At 32.0% G+C, this 19,400-nt stretch overlaps 1 protein-coding gene across 1 annotated transcript in view; it reads right to left on the reverse strand.

The window, feature by feature from the left end:
• LOC126735613 (A disintegrin and metalloproteinase with thrombospondin motifs adt-1-like) overlaps nucleotides 1–19,400 on the reverse strand; it is a 224,637-nt gene that overhangs the window by 33,827 nt on the left and 171,410 nt on the right. The window contains exons 7-8 of the mRNA XM_050439673.1: nucleotides 12,550–12,655; nucleotides 2,544–2,678 (exon numbers count right to left, since the gene is read on the reverse strand). Coding sequence (XP_050295630.1) covers nucleotides 2,544–2,678; nucleotides 12,550–12,655 — 241 coding nt within the window. The remainder of the gene's footprint in view (nucleotides 1–2,543; nucleotides 2,679–12,549; nucleotides 12,656–19,400) is intronic.

Here is a 19,400-nt window from a genome sequence, read left to right on the forward strand (position 1 = left end):
TGATATAGGATGAACTAAAACGGACATCGAAAATTTTCAGAGAAGAAGGGCTAGAACACTTCTAATGAAAGCCAATAAGCATCATCCACGTAGTGCCGTAGAACGAACTACGCTACCTCGACATATGGGAGGAAGAGGAATGACCGACATCGGAAAGCGACTGACTCAACAAATCAGTACTTGCGATCATTTTCTTAAGAAAAGCTGAAACATCAGATATTCATCGTGCCGTATGTAAAGCAGATGACTCAATACCATTTAAACTCTAGAAGCTTGAGCCACTCACACATCATAACCCCGAGCAAGAGAAAATTTGGCTATCCAAGATCAAGTAATACCAACAAGATATTATTTAAAATTTGTCCTGAAAAAAATTGACCCGACGGTACAAAGTGACAAGATGTAGGTATGAATGTGAGACAACGGAGTCCATTCAGCATGTCACCGATGTATGTCAAACTTTTGCACCAACGGAATTAGATCCAGTTACAAAGATACTGCATCAAGGGCTTGCAGAAAAAGTAAACCTCTTATCAGCAGCCAAGCTACCATATTATAACTATAAGCCGGAACCAGTTCTTGAAAATGAGCAACACTTTGGGTATTGGAATCGCACTGTACTTACAAACTAACGAGGAAGTAACAATAAGCCTGACCTAATACTAATCGATAAAATTTATAGGAAGAAAACCCTTATTGATGTAGCTATTCCTGATAATACCAACCTTAGAGCGAAACATAATGAAAAGATTCCTAAGTACAGGGATCTAGAACACCAGCTACGAAGACAATGGGAAATGAAAAAAGTTGCAATTATTGTGTCAACAATAGGAGTAATACTAAAGAGCCTGATCGAAAACATGAAGCTGCTCAACCTTAAGAAAAGCAGCTATAAGATAATGCAGAGTTCGACGCTATTATCTACATCTCGAATCGTCAGAAAGTTCATTGGAAATGCAGATAGCATCTATTAGTTTAAGGAACATATGTAATTTTAGTTTAAGTATATTATGTGTAAATAATAATAGAGTCCGAACACCCTTTCCTCAGAGGAGAGTGCATTGCCGTTTGGCATAAAATCTGATAATAATAATATTGTCTATTAAAATTTACAATGTGTAAATTGAAGGTCAGTTCCAGTAGAGATTAGTAATAAGGCTGATTTTTCTTTTAAAGACAGAAGGTACAATACATCTTAAATAAAAGATATTTTATAACAATGAGGTATTACGATTATTTATTTTTTAAGTCCAAATCATGAATATCACAGCTAAGCATAACCCTCTGATAATGATAGTGGGAGAATTTTTTAAAGATAATTTGACTGGAGATAACTATACTATGAAGTAACTCCTTTCAGTCATATTTAACCACTTCACTAGTCACACTGCTATCAAATTTTCTCATTCTATTTGTAAATCTTACGCAACAGTTTTAAATATACTGAATCCATTTCATCACTTGCGTAAAATGAGACCACACCAAACTTACCCATAAAACTTCTTTTAGATTTGTATTAGGGAGTTGCCGCTGACTAAAGAGAGTTACCTAAGGTTAACAAAGGCGTTCTTTGTAAATTAATCAATATGCTTAATTAATCTCATTTGAAAATCCAAGATTTTTAGCCACATTACTACATTTGGTCAGTTTACCATTCACATTAACCCGAATAAATTTTTCAAAGCTGTTCCTAGACAGCATCCCACCAAAAAGAAGATGCTTACATTTACTTGGATTTTAACGTAAGCAGTGGTCACTAAAGGCTTTTCCGAGTGAGTTTAATTCGTCAGATATCTTATCATTAGCTTCCGTGATGTTGACAGGAAAAAATGAGAATAAACGGCATCGGCATATCGATGAACTGATGAGTATTTCTACATTCTTATATATCTGGGACTTATACAGGGTAAAGAAACGTGGACCAAGAATAGATCTTTTTAGCATGCCATAGGTGGGACTTAAGCAAAGGATTCCATCCCGTTGTGCTTCACCGACTGAGTGCGATCCGTCGAGTATTTTCTGATTAGAGACCGAGCGCTCTCTCCAGCACCATTCCAAGGCCTTGGAATAATCAAGGAGGGCCAAAATTGTCAACTCATTAATATGTCATCTATTGCTTTTAACAGATCAGTTAAATAGCTGAAATATTTCCCGAAGGCAAATTTAATACCAGGAAAAATAGCAAATCTCTACATCTAATTCACGTACAATCTGATTTAAATCTCTAAAACTCTTTCTAGTACCTTTAAAATTGCTCTTTCCCATTGCTAATTAAGGCTGATGGAAGTTGAGATAGTTCATTCGGTGAAATAACTTTAGGTATAGGAATAAGCTATAAAGATTTCTATGAATCTGGAAAGCTAACGCTTTAATACAACAGTTACTGAAATATGCCAACAAAGGGAGACTATAGGGACAGCAATAGAACATTATAGATACGTTGATGCCATCTGTATCAAAGGCTTCTATATTGATCAAAAATAAGGCTTTACTTTTTCTGGTGTTTTAAATTTTCCAGTTTAATATTTTATTTATATACTTACTCTAGGAATTTCTGAAGATATCGCTTACTACAAGCCGACCAGGTAATTTTTCCACTACCTAAAGTTGGCGACATAATGTAGCTACTTGGATCACAGTCATTATCAGCTAGTGGTCCATCATGTCTCATTCCTAAGCTGTGGATAAAAAATGTAATAAATGCATTAAATAATTTTATTGTAAATTATAATATACTATACAGTGCTTTCATTTCAACGATCCACCCTTAATAACTATCTTAAAACCAAGCTAACCTCACTTTAATATGTCAAATGGGAACCTCCATCGTGTGATACATCATAATAAGCAGCGTAAAATTCTCTATTCAACGGTATCAAAAAAAAATTAAATCGGTAAATGTGTAAGCAAATAGTTAGCGAAAATGTCTAGAAATAATAAATATTTTATTTACGCCAAACTTTGGTATTTTAAATGAATACTTTTAGTGTGGTACCAACATCATTTTAAGATTCTTATATTTTTTATAATAGATCATCAAAAAAAATACAAGCAATTTAAAAGTTAAAATGTCTGGTAACAAACAGTACATTTAGTTCAAGCAAATTATTTATTTTTTTAAGTAAAGAACGTGTACCGTTATTTGCGAGAAAAAAGAGTGTCTTCAACTGTCAGTTTGACGCGTGCAATTTTTCAATTTTAGTTAAAACAGTGAGTTAATAAAATGGTATATACGCTAGTCGAAAGAATAGAAATAATTTTCCTTTATGAAGCTTAAGATCGGTGTGCTCGCAGAACCGCGAGAGCATTTAATGAAAGGTATCAAGAAAACGTGAGCCATAAATACGTATTAGAATTGATAAAAAAATTTGAAGAGACGGGATCGATTTGCAATAAGAAAAAATATGAAAAAAAATAGAGTTGTCGATGAAGCATGCCAAGTTGAAGTACTAGGACAATTTGCTATGGATCCAACTTTGTCTATACCAAAGGCCGCAAAACTAACAAATATTTCCACTGGTTCCGTACATAAGATGATTTTGATAGGAGAATTCAATTTTGTGAAGTGATGTGCCAGAGAATTGACGACGATCCCCATTTATTGAAGAACATTTGCTTCAGTGACGAATCGACCTTTTTTTAGGCCAACATACATAACTGTAGATACTGGGATAATGAAAATCCGCATGTTTTTCGGGAAGGCCATACCCAATATCCCCAAAAAATTAATGTTTGGGCAGGAATTTATGGGAATGAAATAATCGGGCCATTTTTTTTGGAAGAAAATTTGACTGGCGAGATTTATTTAAACCTTTTAGAAAATGCAATATACTCTTCCATCATCCGTAGAAATAGTATAAATAGTGAAAATAATACCGCGCACTACACTTTGGTAGTTCGAGAGTGGCTTGATGAAAATTTTCGAGAAAAGTAGATTTCAAGAGAAGCAGACGTGGTGCAATCGAATGGCCTGCGCGGTCTCCGGACCTAACCCCACTAGACTTTTTTCTTTGGGGCTACTTAAAAAGCAAAGCTTATAAAACCCCACCTGAGAGTATTGAGAATTTAAAAAATAGAATATTTCAAGAATGCAGAGAAATTAGCGGGCAGACCCTTGTCAATGTTCGTAAGGAGTTTGAAAATAGGCTTTTTTATTGTCTTGCTAATAACGGCGCGCATTTTGAACATTTAATAAAATAGATTTGTTAAACTAATTAAATTGGTTTTTCTACTCTACCGATTTACACTTTAATTGCTTCTTGGTCAATCAATTTTATTTTTTTTTACAACCATTGATAGCATAATGAATGCCCTTTAAAATAATGTATCACACCATGGGGTAGCCATTTGACATACCAAAGTTTGACGTAAATAAAATATTCATTATTTGTAGACATTTTCGCTAACTATTTGCTTACACATTTACCGATTTCATTTTTTTTGGTACCGTTGAATAGAGAATTTTACGTTCCTTACTATGATGTATCACACGATGGGGGTTCCCATTTGACATATTAAAATGAGGTTAGCTAGAGGTGAAGAGGTGATTGACAGAACTTCAGTAAATGCATAATTAAACGTCCCTCTGTATATCTAATTTGACGTGTTTTTTTTTTTTTTTTTTTTTTTTTTTTTTTTTTTTTTTTTTTAGAAAGTTATCACCCTTAATTACTCGTTCACTCACGATCGTTTTGAAAGAAAGCCCTGTATAGTATAAGTGAGGATGTAATTTTACAATGTAAAGGATAGCTAATATACACTATAATTTACCGTAAAAGGTATAGATCTACTTCAGGCAAGATAATAGTTAGAAATTTAGGTCTGAGTGACTTCAAGAATAAGACGTGCAATTCGGCGCTATATATGTTTATTATCTTAGAATAAGATATTTAAATGTCTTCAATGATCTCTCAGTTAGTCTATATTGATTAATTAAAGATTACACTTGTTTCATTCATAAAGAGGCAACATCAGCAAAAACAACATTAGTGAGCTAGTTCATCTTAATGTGATTGCCTGAAGACATCAATTACGTAAAAATGTAAAATAAAAATATAGGAAGCAAAAACTAAGCCTAATAAATATAAAATTTGTTAAGATATCGAATTTTACACCCATGTACAAAAAGATCAATACAAAACTTTTGCACATAATTATGTATAATAAACCATAAAGTAACAAGTCAAAAGACAAAGAAGTCTTAGACATCACTAAAGTAATTATTAAGGTAATCCTAAATAGAGTAAAAGCTTTTACTTAAAATATACTGTTTCTGTATTTGAGTAAATCATTTTTCGTATAAGTCTCTAATATAAGTAGAAGGTACATTATAAAACTGAATATAATAGTGATCAGCATTTCTTCTTCTTTTTAAAAATATGTAAAAGTCTGGTAAGATAATATTGCCACATCTAGCTAATGAATATGGTTACCATCAGTAAAGAAAATAAGCCTATTCTACTTTTAATATACTTAAAGCAGTGGAAATTATATAAGAATGGGAAGATAAGAATCTTTAAATTAATAAATGCTTGACGACAGCAAGCTCTAGACCCACAATCAGCCAAAGCCTGTATACATCTACATTGGAGAGCAACGATCTATTTTACATGAGGAAAATGACCCCATGTCAGCGTAGGACAGTCTTGAAGTTAAATCTATGATATGCTTGCATCATTGTCCGAAGGACATCTATGAAGTAAACCTAAACCTAATCGAGTAGACGATTCTGGGCAGGTTTCGACCAAAAATTGATACATCAAACATCCCATGGAAAAATGTTCGAGCTATTATTTAATTAAGATTTTCTTCAAAATAGGTAGAAAAGCAACCATCTATTTTCCTAAAAAACCATAAAAACTCTATTTCACAAATGCTGACTAATTTTGACTTGAAATCTTTGACTTAAGTCTACTTCAATTTTTTTGTATTTACTAATTTAGACTTATTATACTCTTCGTAGGATATCCAATATGTTTTGTAATATGTAAGATTAAGATACAATGCTACACCCTTACATAGGAATCGTAGTGCACAGGTAGATCTTAGTGAAATGAAGGGTAGCTGTATTCTGGTATCTTAGTGAAGAATTAAGACACTTAATGAGTTTTTCACACTTTTTATGCGATTTAATAGGAACCATCCATCCAGGTATGTAATAGTAAATTATGTGATACCCAGTCGAACGCTTTAATTATATCATATATTGCGGTACATGCATCTAAAGCAATTTTCATGCCATTACATAATTTTTATTAGATCATTATTGTAGATCTACCACTTAGATAGCCATATTACTCCTGACAAAATAAGTTGTTAATTTCAAAGAACTTAGATATTTGGTCCGAAAATCAAATTGTTGGAACAGGCGGAGTAGAGTGATAGTTTGTAAGTTTATTAAAAGATCTGTTATTTTTAAAAAATTGGAATAACTTTAGCTTGTTTACTTGTTTATTGACGGAAGTATGCAGAAAGTGATGAAAGTTTCCATAAGTAAATGGTAGTTGAGATATAACCTTTTCAGCCACATTAACAAAAAGTTGAAAATCTCAGGACTTAGAACTACAGAACTCAGGACTCTAGAAGATGATGCCTTGGATAGATTATTCTTGCTCATTTTTCACAAATTCTTCTTTCAGTCTTTCGAAAATTGCTTGAATGTATTATGTATTATGTATCTGTAATGTAATGTATTATGTATTTGTATCTGTATCTGTATTATGTAAATGTATTATGTATCTACGTGTTTCTAAAAATACAGATTTTCCGGGGATATTACTTCTTATATTAATTTAGGGTATGCCTCGGGATAAAAATAGGATTCATTTTATTTATAGAGCAGAGAGCCTTTGGCATTTCTTTAACTTACTTGAACAATAACCATTAAAAAAGTGAATTCCTGCATAGTGTACAAAGCCATGGTAAATACCATTAAAGCTGATTATACATAAGGACTAAGCATAAGGACATTAAGTACGAGAATAAGCTTATTCTGAAGCAAGAGATGCTCTGTATTTGTCATATAAGTGGGAGGTATGAAACGAAAGCAAAGCAAATAGAAAGATGAGTTTAGTTGAGGGTTTACGAATTTCTAAAAAAATAATTTGATCGATTTATGTCTTTTGTTCTCGACTAGCCTGGAATCGCCTTATTTATTTTTCTAGCTAGCAGGAAACATCTTAGTACTAAAAATTAAATATGTAAAATACTGGTCGACAAGGTTAAAATACTATTGTTAAAACTCAATCATTAATATTAAATGTTAATTAAATTCCTGTAAGTACCATCAATTTCAGATTTTTTCCGTAGGGCTTTATACCTCGTATAATAGAACTTGCGCTTAATTCTAGTTTCTGTTATTGAAAGTTTTACATTTATATGTCGTAAACTGTATGTTAAAGTGAGACTAAGTTGAACATATTAGTAATAATATTATCCATGAAGAAGACGAGGAATTATACAAAATTATTTTAAATTGGTGACTTTTTTTGGAGGCCTACGTTATTTTTATAAGAATAGAGAGTTGTTGTTTAATTTAAATATCAAGTTTATTTTTGACTTCGATTTTTTTAGTTTCGCCCAACCTCAGAAAATCTAATTCATCGATCAGATTCTTTAACTTTTTGAATATATTTATAAACAAACCTTTTCTACTTTTGTGATTCCAGATAATTAGATTTATTCATTTATAGTCTTTAATTGCATATAGTCTAAAATTGCAAAAGTGTCTTACATTCTCAAATTTTAAAAAAAAATCCTTAAAAAAATTAACTAAATTCCTTTAACATTAAATAGAAAATATTTTGGACTTTCTTCCTTTTATTTATTTACCGTAGTAATTTCTACTTTACAACTTAATTTATGCACGAAAGATTTTTCGAGTATGGTTCTCATCGTATTATTTTTCTTTAATCATTTTTTTTAGAATAATGTTTTCCCTGTTCAGCATGCACTAATGATGGGCAACTTTGGCCAAAAGCGGAAAAAAAAATCGTTTACGGATCCATTATTCCCAATGTATTGAGAGACCCTATGCCAAATTTCATCGTTTCGCTAGCCATACAGCCATAGATATGAATTTTTATTTCCAAAAAAACACGATTAGTATAGTCTTTATATAGATATATAAAGATATATCTTTATTTATATATCTTTATTTATATAGACCAAGTATAGTCGCTTCGCTCCTATACTTTTGGTCCGTGGGGACCAGTTTGGAACCTTTAGGACTTGTCAGTGATGGGCCTTAGAGGATTTCTTAAAAAAAATCGCAAATTATCAGGTGTATTTAGGTGAGTCGGGGAGGTAACGTTTATCTGCCAAGGAAAGAGAGGGCCACTTGTTGGGGTATCATGCTTCAAAGAACCATAATTTGTTATATAGTCGCGTTGTGTGTCAATATACTGTGTTATATTTCAAATATCTCTCAAAGTATATTAATTGTATCCTAAATAAAGCCTGAATACCAGATTCGAACAGAATCGGACCAATAGCAAAAAAGTTACGGTAGGCACGTGATCTAGGCTGAAACTCACATGTCAGTTATCTGTCATAATTTATTACTTGTATCCTAAATAAACCATAAATACCAAATTCAGAGAGAAGTTCCCATAAGGGTCTATTTATTAAAATAGAACAAACGGGATTTTACGTCGATTTGTTTTAATTTTTCTCTTTATTTTGAAAAGTAATAGTAATAAAATATCAAAAGAATTAACAGGAGGAGAATAAGAAATAAAAGAAACCATCAACGAATTGAATCGAAGGTATAGAAGCCGAGATATTAGTAAAAATGTGGGAAAAACAAAAGAAAACTGGTTTTTTCCCACGGTATCATTTTTTTTCTTAAAATAATTATTGACAAATTTTAGTTTTAGCCCTAAACTGGCAATTTTCACTAAAAAAACTCAAGAAAAAAAAAATTTTTGTTTGGTCGAAAATCGAAAGGGGTATAGCCATGAAAAATTTCGAAAAAATGGTTTTTATTTTTTTCTAAATAAACTATAACTCTGACAACTTTTTGTCTTAAACAAAAGTTTTCGGGAATATTACGAGGTATCCGAATGTTAAAACGAATTGATTCTAGCTGTCACAGAATCGGAGAAAATTGTAAAAAACTATTAATCATAAATATCGAAATATCAAGAGCCCTATGGAAAAACTTTAATTTTTTATTATTCTATCTTGTACTACTTCAGGATACCTTTCAAAAAGGTAATTATCGATTTGACTCTAAAATGAACAGAAAACCTGTTTATTTGCATTTATCGATTTTCAAACAATATCCGGCCCAAAATGAAAATTTTTCAAAACATGCTCCAAATTCAAAATTTCTTTTTTCTGGCTAAAGACCATTCAAAAAGTAATGAAAAAGCTTTATGACAACATTTTTCAAAATCTATAATAATGCTACAATATTACGAAAGAAGATAAGTTCCCTTTAAAGACTATGTATTCGAACCGATGATTTTTTAATTTTTTTTTGAAAGGCAAATTTAAGAAATAATTTAACTAATTAAGATAAAAGGAATAGGGTAATAAAAAATATTATCGATAAATATATACAAAACATCTAATAGCAAATTTCAATCGAATAGGAAATTTTGATAATCACGTGACCCTAGAACTTAATGTTTTAAAATTTTGTAAAAAATCAACAATTGCATCCTAAATAAACCCCAAATTCCAAATTTTAACCCAATCGGATCAATAGCGAATAAGTTATGGAAGTCACGTGACTTTAAAATTCACTATGTCAAATTTCTGTCAAAATCTATTACTTGCATCCTAAATAAAGCCCAAATACTAAACTTCAACCCAATCGGATCAATAGCAAAAGAATTATGAAAGTGACGTGACTTTAAAATATAATTTGTCAATTATCTATCAAAATTTATTAATTGTGTCCTAAATAAAGCATAAATACCAAATTTGAACCCAATCGGACTCATAGCAAAAAAGTTATAATAGTCACGTGACCCGGAAGTCAAATATCAAATATCTGTCAAAAATTAATAATTGCATCCTAAATAAAGCCCAAATACCAAATTTGAACCAAATCAGACCAATAGCAAAAAAGTTACAATAGTCACGTGACCTGGAAATCAAATGTCAAATATCTGTGAAAAATTAATAATTGCATCCTAAATAAACCCCAAATACCAAATTTCAATCAAATCGGACAAATAGGAAGAAAGTTAAGGTAGTCACGTGACCTTAAAACATAGTCATGTCAAATATCTGTAAAAATTTATTAATCTTATCCGAAATAGGTACTAGGTACCAAATTTCAACCAAATCGCACCAATACCAAAAAAGTTATGATACTCGACTAACCTTAAAAATCAATAATTTCAAAAATTTTTTATTTATATCCCAAAAGCAATGTTTAAGAATTGTTAACATTTATTAATAATAAACTAAATAGCATAAAACTCACCAAATATCTAAATTCTTATTTTAAATTAAATAGATCATTACGACTGACCCGTGTATATATTCGAATAATTTTAATAAAATAATAGGGCAAATTTCATTTCGTCTCACCCCGGTATAAAACCACTGACTTTTCAAAAAAACGGCATTTTTCGAAGACGTCAAAATGTTTGCCGAATTTTCCTGGCCGCAATACACAATTTCCCCAATTGATATGCACAGATTCGGCAAGCCCATTCATTTTCTGATTCGGTGCTTCCTTTCCCTGATCGTTTCCGGTTCATTTTCATTCATAATTTTACAAAAAACCCAACCAAGTCCCGGCCACTTGTCACGAGCAAAAAATTTTTACCCATCATGCGTCAAAGTATTGTTCCCACTAGCCATTTCTTTAGAGTTTAGGTTGACACCTCCAATTACCTGCAAAAACGCAAAAAAATTGACTTTTTTCATAAAATCGCATTTTTCGGGTACTTGTACTATCGCTGGAACCTTGAAATTTTAGTATGTGTTGTAAAACAAAATTTTGGATCCTTTAGATGTTGTTTGATCTTTTCACCATGTACAGGGACGCCGCAAATGAATTAAACGCGAATTGCTCAGAACCTATTAAGGTTGGAAGATTGTAATTTTATACAAATAATGGGGTTATTAAAGTATTTAATGCCTGAGAATATAAATGGTCCAGATGCCACTACGAAAAAGTTATTAAATAAAATGTGATTTTTGGGTCGGACCTTCATGGGTAAAGTTCATTATTGCTCGCCCTGTATGGCTTACGAAAATTTCAGTTATATGGCATATGAAAGATAAAGGATGAAGCTATTTTTTGAAAAAAACTTTTTTTCCGAAATAAGTATCGTTTGGCGGAAAATTCCAAAAAACTGAAAATGCCAGAACTGGTAAAATAAATTTTTCACAAAAAAAAGCTCCAAGTATGTTCAATCTCTTATAAAACGAAGTCTTTTCGCCGAAACACTTTTTTTATAAATTTTTTTTTTAGCCTCTGGAGAAGTTAAAATTTTTTTTTTAGTCACTTTTGTTCGCTTATAACAACTTACCCTGTATACCGATCTGGCCCAAAAAGTATACAGTTCTTAAGCCCCCACCGACCCTTATGTCCTAAAAATTTAAAGTCTTTTAAAGGCTTTTTATTTGAGTTCTCGCGTCTGAAAGGAATTTGACCCGTTTTTTTACGAATTTTTGACTTTGAGACAGTACCGCTCCATTTGGTGGTACCGGAAAAAAAATCGTTTACGGATCCATTATTCCCAATGTATTGAGAGACCCTATGCCAAATTTCATCGTTTCGCTAGCCATACAGCCATAGATATGAATTTTTATTTCCAAAAAAACACGATTATCTAACTTTAAAAAATTCTTTGCTTGACATACAAAATTTCTTTAGTATTTTCTAACCATCTTTAGGATAAGGTACTCTATCTCTATTTAAATGTAGGCATTTGTTGGTATTAGCTGACTATTTTAAATTTATTGGTTCCAAGCTTATTGGTTGGCTTATATACGCCAGTACTAGTAATTCATGAGAAAAGTGAAGCCAACATAAAGAGATAAGTATATTAAAGAACCATTAGTTTATCTTACAGTAGAATTAGGTGATCGGCGCATGCTTAAAAAGTTCTTATCATTGATTGGCCAACCCTTAATTAATAATCCTTATTCTAGGATAATGGCGGATCATGCATATTGGCGAGTTTTTTACTATTAGATAGGCTTATGAGAACATTTACCTTATGTCATGCTTCAGAATTTGCTCACATTGCCTATAAAATATTATTAGTACTAAATTTACAGGTATGTGATATATGCGAATAAAAGTCTAATCTGAGGATAAACTGGCAAGTCTCCGCACCGGGACACTGCTAGTCCATATACATAAAAACTTTGAGGTAATACGTTTGCCGAACTAGTATGCTAGTGTCCCAAACTCTAGAATTTATTATTGTAATTGGGTAATGGATAAATTGACTTCGCACCATGCAACAATCCCTTTTTAAGGAAATATTAAAAAAAAATTAAATTGTAGTATAATACATATGATTAATTTTGGTGGCTATGATCACTGATTATATCACAATTAATTTTTTAACTTACTTGTGTCCAATTTCATGTGCCACAACATACACACTTTCAAAATGACGTCCTTCATTGACGGTGCAACTGCTTGTACCTGTACACATTCCAGCTACTGGCGCCAAACCTAAAAGAAGAAAATGGACCCTTAAGCATAAGTGTTAGTTGGTGTCTTAAAAGTACTTTTCTAAAACAAGGTTTTCAACAAATAAGAGAAAATTCTGCATATAAGAGTAAAAAAATATAATTTTCTTTAGTAAGTAACATAGAGAAGTAGACATGTCGGATTGGCATATTAAACGTTACTAACATTTTTCTCAATCAAAATTGTAACAATCTATTATATTTTATTATTTGTATTTTAGGGGAGCGTTTTCTAAATTTTAAGTCATAATCTATTTATTAAAAAAAAAAAGAACATGATTTCCAAGCAATATTTTCTAAACGATTTATCTTTTATTGTGATATGATAGTTATCAGGATTTTTTAAATGATTTCTCCTAATAATGACTTTGAGAATATTTTTTCATCTATTTATCCTATTTTTGAGCAGGTAATATGTCTGGGAGATTTTAATATTAATCTACTGAATAAAACAAACCCTTTGATATCCTTGTTTGAGAATTTTATTCTAATCCAAATTATAAATCAACCTACTAGAATTAGTCGGAATAGTGTATCACTTCTAGATCCAATATTTGTAACGGATGAGTCTTTGGTAGGTGATTTGGGGGTTGTGTCGTTGGAAGGGGTATCAGATCACGCCTTGGTTTATTATTATTTAAAAATAGAAAAGGTGTCTATAAAGCCAAAGCTTATAACTTACAGAAATTTTAATAATTTTAACGCTCATGAATTTTATGGTGAACTTCACACAGTTAACTGGAATAATATAATTTACGAGTAAAACATTGACACAATTTCCTTATTTAATGAATTCCTTCTTTATATCTTCGATAGACATAAAACAGCAAGGATTACTAAACCATGGGTAAACTCACCAAATATTAAGGTTTTTATGCGACAAAGAGATGCAGCGCTTCGAGAATTCAAGAGAACCCGCAATGTACACGACTGGGAAAACTATAAAAGGTTACGAAATCTTACGTTGTCTATGGTACGAAGGGAAAAAACTATATTTATCTAATATATGCATTGAAAAAAATATTAAAAAACCTGGAGGACTCTTAAATCTATTAATGTTTGTTCAAATAATGATTTGAATATTCCGGATAATTTACTTAATCCTAACGATATAAACTCATTTTCAGTGAATTTTTGCAGAATACGTCAGACTGTTCTTCTAAAATTAATTTTTACAATCAAATTATTTCCAACGACAATATTCAAATTAGTTTTAATTTAGCTACTGTTGCTCAAATTAATAAAACACTAAATGGTATAAAAACAAATGCTTCGGGGGTAGATGGAATTAGTGCCAAATTACTTAAATATTGCAGTCCCTTTTTGTTTGATGTTTACATTGCATACATAGTCAATTGTTGTATAGAACAAAATTATTTTCCTGATCAGTGGAAATTATCAATAGGTAAGCCACTTCCGAAAGTAAAAAAACCAACTAACTATAGTGATCTAAGAATAATTAGTATATTACCGGCTTTGTCAAAGGTTTTCAAAAGGATTATGTATAATCAGTTGATTGAGTACTGTGGTATGAATAAAATTATCCGGGAGACTCAATGTGGCTTTAGAAAGGATTTGAGTACTGATGTTGCCCTAATTGGAGTTACTGATGACATAATAACGTCAATCGATAAAAATTTGTCTACTGCTTTGATTCTGTTAGACTTTTCGAAAGCGTTTGACACGATCCACCACGAAATTTTATTGGCGAAACTGAAATTTTATGGACTTCTGGATAGTGCGGTGATGTTGATTAAATCATATCTTCATAACAGACTATCGACTGTCTATCGACTGACGACTTCATGGCTATTACTAGGGATCCAACGATTAGTTTTTTCTCAAAACTTAAGAATTCTCTAGATCGATGCCTTATAATTCTAGAATACTTTAACACCACTAAATCTAACCTATACCCTATGAACCCACGTACTCATGTGCTCTATGGCTTACCTAAGATTCATAAGGAGGGGAACCTGATAAGACCAGTAGTTTCCTTCGTAAATTTTCCTTATTACAAATTATCCTCTTGGCTTAACTAAACTACTAAGAGAAGTAACTGGGTTTCGGAACGAATTCTTCATTAAAAACTCAATTGAATTTGCCAATTATCTAAAGCAAATAGATTTTCCAAACAATGTCATTTTGCTTTCCTTAGATGTAAAGAACTTGTTCCCTAGCATACCCTCGTCAGATGGTCTCGCCATGGGTTGGTTCTTGTCTTTCACCATTTTTGAGCGAGGTCTTCATGAGTCACTTGGAGGAGAAAATTATGAAAAGCCGTTTTGCGGGCATTTTGAGAGCTTATAAAAGGTACGTGGACGATGTGTGTGTGTCTTGTGGGTACGACAAGAATGATTTATTGGATTTCTTGTCATTTGTTAACTCCCTTCATAATCAGATCTCTTTCACGCTGAAAAGAGAGACAAACGGAAAATTACCCTTTTTAGATTTTCTTTTATACCGAAATAATAACAGTATTTTTTTTGAAGTATATCGCAAACCTTCTGCAACAGATACTATAATCCAATTTAACTCCAATTTCCCTTATCAACACAAATATGCAGCCTTTAATTCAATGTTCTACCGTTCATTTAAATTAACTCTGTCCAAAGACGCCTTTCAAAAAGAACATAATATTATAAAAATAATTGCTCTAAACAATAATTTTTCACTTTACAGCTTGAACAAATTATATTACAAATTTTATAATAAATATAAACTGTCCTATCACATCTTCCACCCACCAAACGTGACAATAATAATCTTAGATGCCTTACTTATTTCGGCGGCATTTCTCAACAGCTTGCAAAATTTTTTAAGCCTTTCAGCCTTTCCATAGCTTTCAAAACGACTAACTCGCTAAGAAAAAACCTAGTAAAGACGTTGGATAAAAGTGACCCTCTATCCAAATCGGGTGTATATTGTCTTAATTGTAGGGATTGCCCTGCTGTTTATGTGGGACAATCAGGAAGGAGAGTATCCACAAGGGTACAGGAACACCTAAGCCTCGTTAATAAGTTCAGGGACACCGACACCACAGAAATTAAGTCAGCATTTGCTAACCATTTATTATCAACGGGTCATAGTTTTTCCGTCCCTGAAAATGTTTCCATTGTTCACGAGTGCCCCAAGGGTAGAAAGTTGGATCTCTTGGAGAAATGGAAATCACCAAAGCCAAAAAGAGTCCAATTTTGACACGCGGTAATGAGTTTTTCACCTTTGAGCCAGGACTTATCTTTAATAATCTTATCTAACCTCCTGTTTTTGCTCACAATACGCATATATGCTTTTGATTCTAACATTTATAAGCAGGGCTGGCCGAGTGGTTAACGGTTTGGTGTTTCACCGAGATCAACTTCAGAGTGTGGGTTCAAATATTACACTAGCCACGTTTTTCCTTTTATAATTTTTATATTTTTTGTTGAATTTTTGTGCCATGTTATTGTTTTTTTATTATAAAATATGTGGGTATTCTCAAATTTAAATTTTATTTGTCAGTACTTAGCAGGTCATCTAGCTATAAGGTAATTTTAATTAATTTTAAAATTTGATTTTGTTTTAGTGTAAGGTTTTATTGTAATTACGTGTGTCTGATAATGCTTTACTAGCGAAACATGTAACCTGATTGATACATAAAAATATATTTTGAGACTGAGACTTTTTTATTTTTTCTTTCTCTAGTTACGTAGGTCTCTTTGAGATAATGGACGAATTCTTTCAATTCATAACAGATTTCAAAAAATATTTTCAAATAATTCTTTTTCCAAAGAAGCTAGAATTTTATCAGGCGTACCTCAAGGGTCAATCCTGGGACCATCATTATACATAATCTACACCTCAGATATGCTTTAATCATTAAAGTACTGTAAACTGAGAGCCGATGATACCCAGGTTTATCTTCACTTCAATCATCAGGATTATTTGCATGCGTCTTCAATCTTAATCAAGATTTTTTTTTAAATAATTTAAATATCTTATTAAAGGATGTTTTTCTTCCCAAGATGGATCGTGCAAAAAATGTAATCATTGTCTTGGATACTGAGTTGAGGTTTCGCGAATATGTTAAATTATTAATTCAGAAGTCATTTTTATCGTTGAAAATTTTATATAATTCTCGTCAGGTTCTTAGTTTTCATTTGAGGAAAATGCTTTGTGAATCTCTGGTCCTGTCCAACTTCAACTACTACGATTTTATTTATGGTCCTTGCTTAGACATTGCAGATAAAAATCGTATTCAGAAAGTTCAAAATACTTGCTCACGGCTAATATTTGGATTACGAAAATACGATCGCATTTCACACACATTTAAAGAGCTTAACTGGTTGAGGATGGACAGGCGCAATGAGTTACACTTGGGTAATTTTTTATTTAAAGTTCTATTAAACCCCTCCCTTCCCTCCACTTTACGGAATAAATTTGTTCCTAGTTCAAACGTTCACACAAGAGTGATCCGATTTTCTGAGAGGATGACACTTCCTCGTCATTTGAATGCAATGTTTCAACATTCTTTTACGTACAATGCCATTAAACTCTACAATAACCTACCAACTGAATTGTCAACTTTAGATCAAAAGTCATTTAAATCAAACTTATAATAATATAAATATCTTTTACATTTAACCTTCAACCCATAATTTAGGCCTTTAATTATTTATTTTATTTTTGGCAATTTTTTAAATTTTATATTTAGCTATTTAATATTTATTTAAATTATATATATATATTGTTCTATATTTGGGTATTTAATTAATCTAATAAAGCTAATCTTTATATTGTAGCTTCAGTTTATGACCATTGAGTAGGGTTCAGTAGAGTAGCTGTCTTAGCTAGACTGCGCCCTGCTTCTCGGTTACTTAATTATAGAATTAAAAGAAATAAAGTACCCGAGATAGAAATATACCGATACTGATATTATACCTACCGATAATAGAAAGTTATTATTGTTAACTACATCTGTACATTTTGAATAAAAGATCCTTATTATTATTATTATTATTATTATTAATAAAATTACTACAAGCGGAAAATAATTACCTTTTTTCCTCAATTTTTCGCAACGTTTTCGAAATAATATATATATGCTATAACTGCTAATGTTACAACTCTTAATTAAATTGTCGTTCAGTTTCCCCTTGGGATTTTCCCGAGCCTTTTCCAATTTGGTCCCCCTTCACGAGAATACGAATGGGGTGTTATATGAATGACGTGATTTTGAAATGAGTTTAATTTTTCAGTCCTTTGTGCTAAATCTGGGGGCGGCATATGTATTTTCCCTACGGTGGATTTTAAACATTTAGAGTGATTGGACATTTAGTATGTACTGAACGCAGCAGCCAATTCGATTATACTTTTTACTTTTTTTTACCTTTAAAATTTAAAGTGATAATTTTTTTAAACTTAATTTTTTTTTTCATATTAATTAATGAATTACTGAGCAAGAGATCCTTTTTGTTTAGTGAGGACATATTTTCTGTCATATGATTTACTTTTAAGCTATACAGCACTAAAATATATTAAATCATACAATTCATGGCCTCTTGATATGTCTAGAGGTGTGATTTCAATTTTAAATTGATAAAATGATTTTAATTGGCGACCATTATCAAGTTTTCTTTTATGAAACTTTTGGATAAAATTTTACATGACTTTTCTGAATATTCTGAAGATTTTTTTAAAAACCTTGAGTCCTAAAAAACTACCCTAAAATAAAAATATTACAAGGAACCTTGTAAAGCTTCATTATCTTCGTCCTTCATCAGCAGAAATACAACAACATCAGATTTTTCTGCAGTGTTTGCGATTCACCAACATTAAAATATCTTCATGATAAAGTTTAGCAGCTGCAAAACTCTCAGATATCTCTAGAAAATGTCAATGCTCTGGGAACCTGTCTAAAGAAGAATAACGACTGTCATCATTTCTTATGGACAACCATGGTGAGGCGGTAAAGGTACAGGTCCATGATTCTTCCAATGAAGAGTTAAAAAGTGAAGTAGAGAATCTGAGGAAAGATGTTAAACAAATGGCTCGCACCATAGAACAATTAGCTAAAGAAAAATCGAATGTAAAAGTTACCAACCTGTAACTAAAAGGACGATAGCCTGCCAGACTGATCATACAGAAAAACCAGACCCGGAGGTTCCGACGTCACCGAAGGACAACACAATGAACAAAGATGAATGGCATTACGTGGTTGTATCAAATATCCCACCTCCGTTTACCGGAAATCAGCTTGCACACTTCATCAAAGAAAAACTGGGAACGACGGACTTTATCCGATGTTGCCCAATGCCAAAAACCAAGGACATTGCACATTCCCACTTCAAAATTGGTGTGCAGAACTTAAATCACTTAAAGCGGCTGAAGGATATTAATATGTGGCCACCGGGCAGTCTCATAAATTGATGTTTGGAAACCTCTAAAGCACCAGTCCAAATAAATAGTACCACCTCGCCCAAATCTAAGCCTTCCCAGTCTAAGTCTAAGCATCACTCTCCAGACAGCCATAACCTGCCACATCGCTCAGTTCCACCAACATCCGCTACAATATCTAGAGAGGTTCAATCTATGAAAATTAGTTCTGATAGGGAGGCCATTGCTGCCTCTAAATCCCTTACAACAGAATTTTTAGAGGTTGATTTTGTCATCGATAATAATTCAGTGGCGAATAAAGCAGCAAATATGGACCCGTTGACTCCACCAATAGTGCGATTATCAAGAGACTC

Source organism: Anthonomus grandis, chromosome 4 (genome assembly GCF_022605725.1).
Source record: "Anthonomus grandis grandis chromosome 4, icAntGran1.3, whole genome shotgun sequence".
Lineage (NCBI taxonomy): Eukaryota > Metazoa > Arthropoda > Insecta > Coleoptera > Curculionidae > Anthonomus > Anthonomus grandis.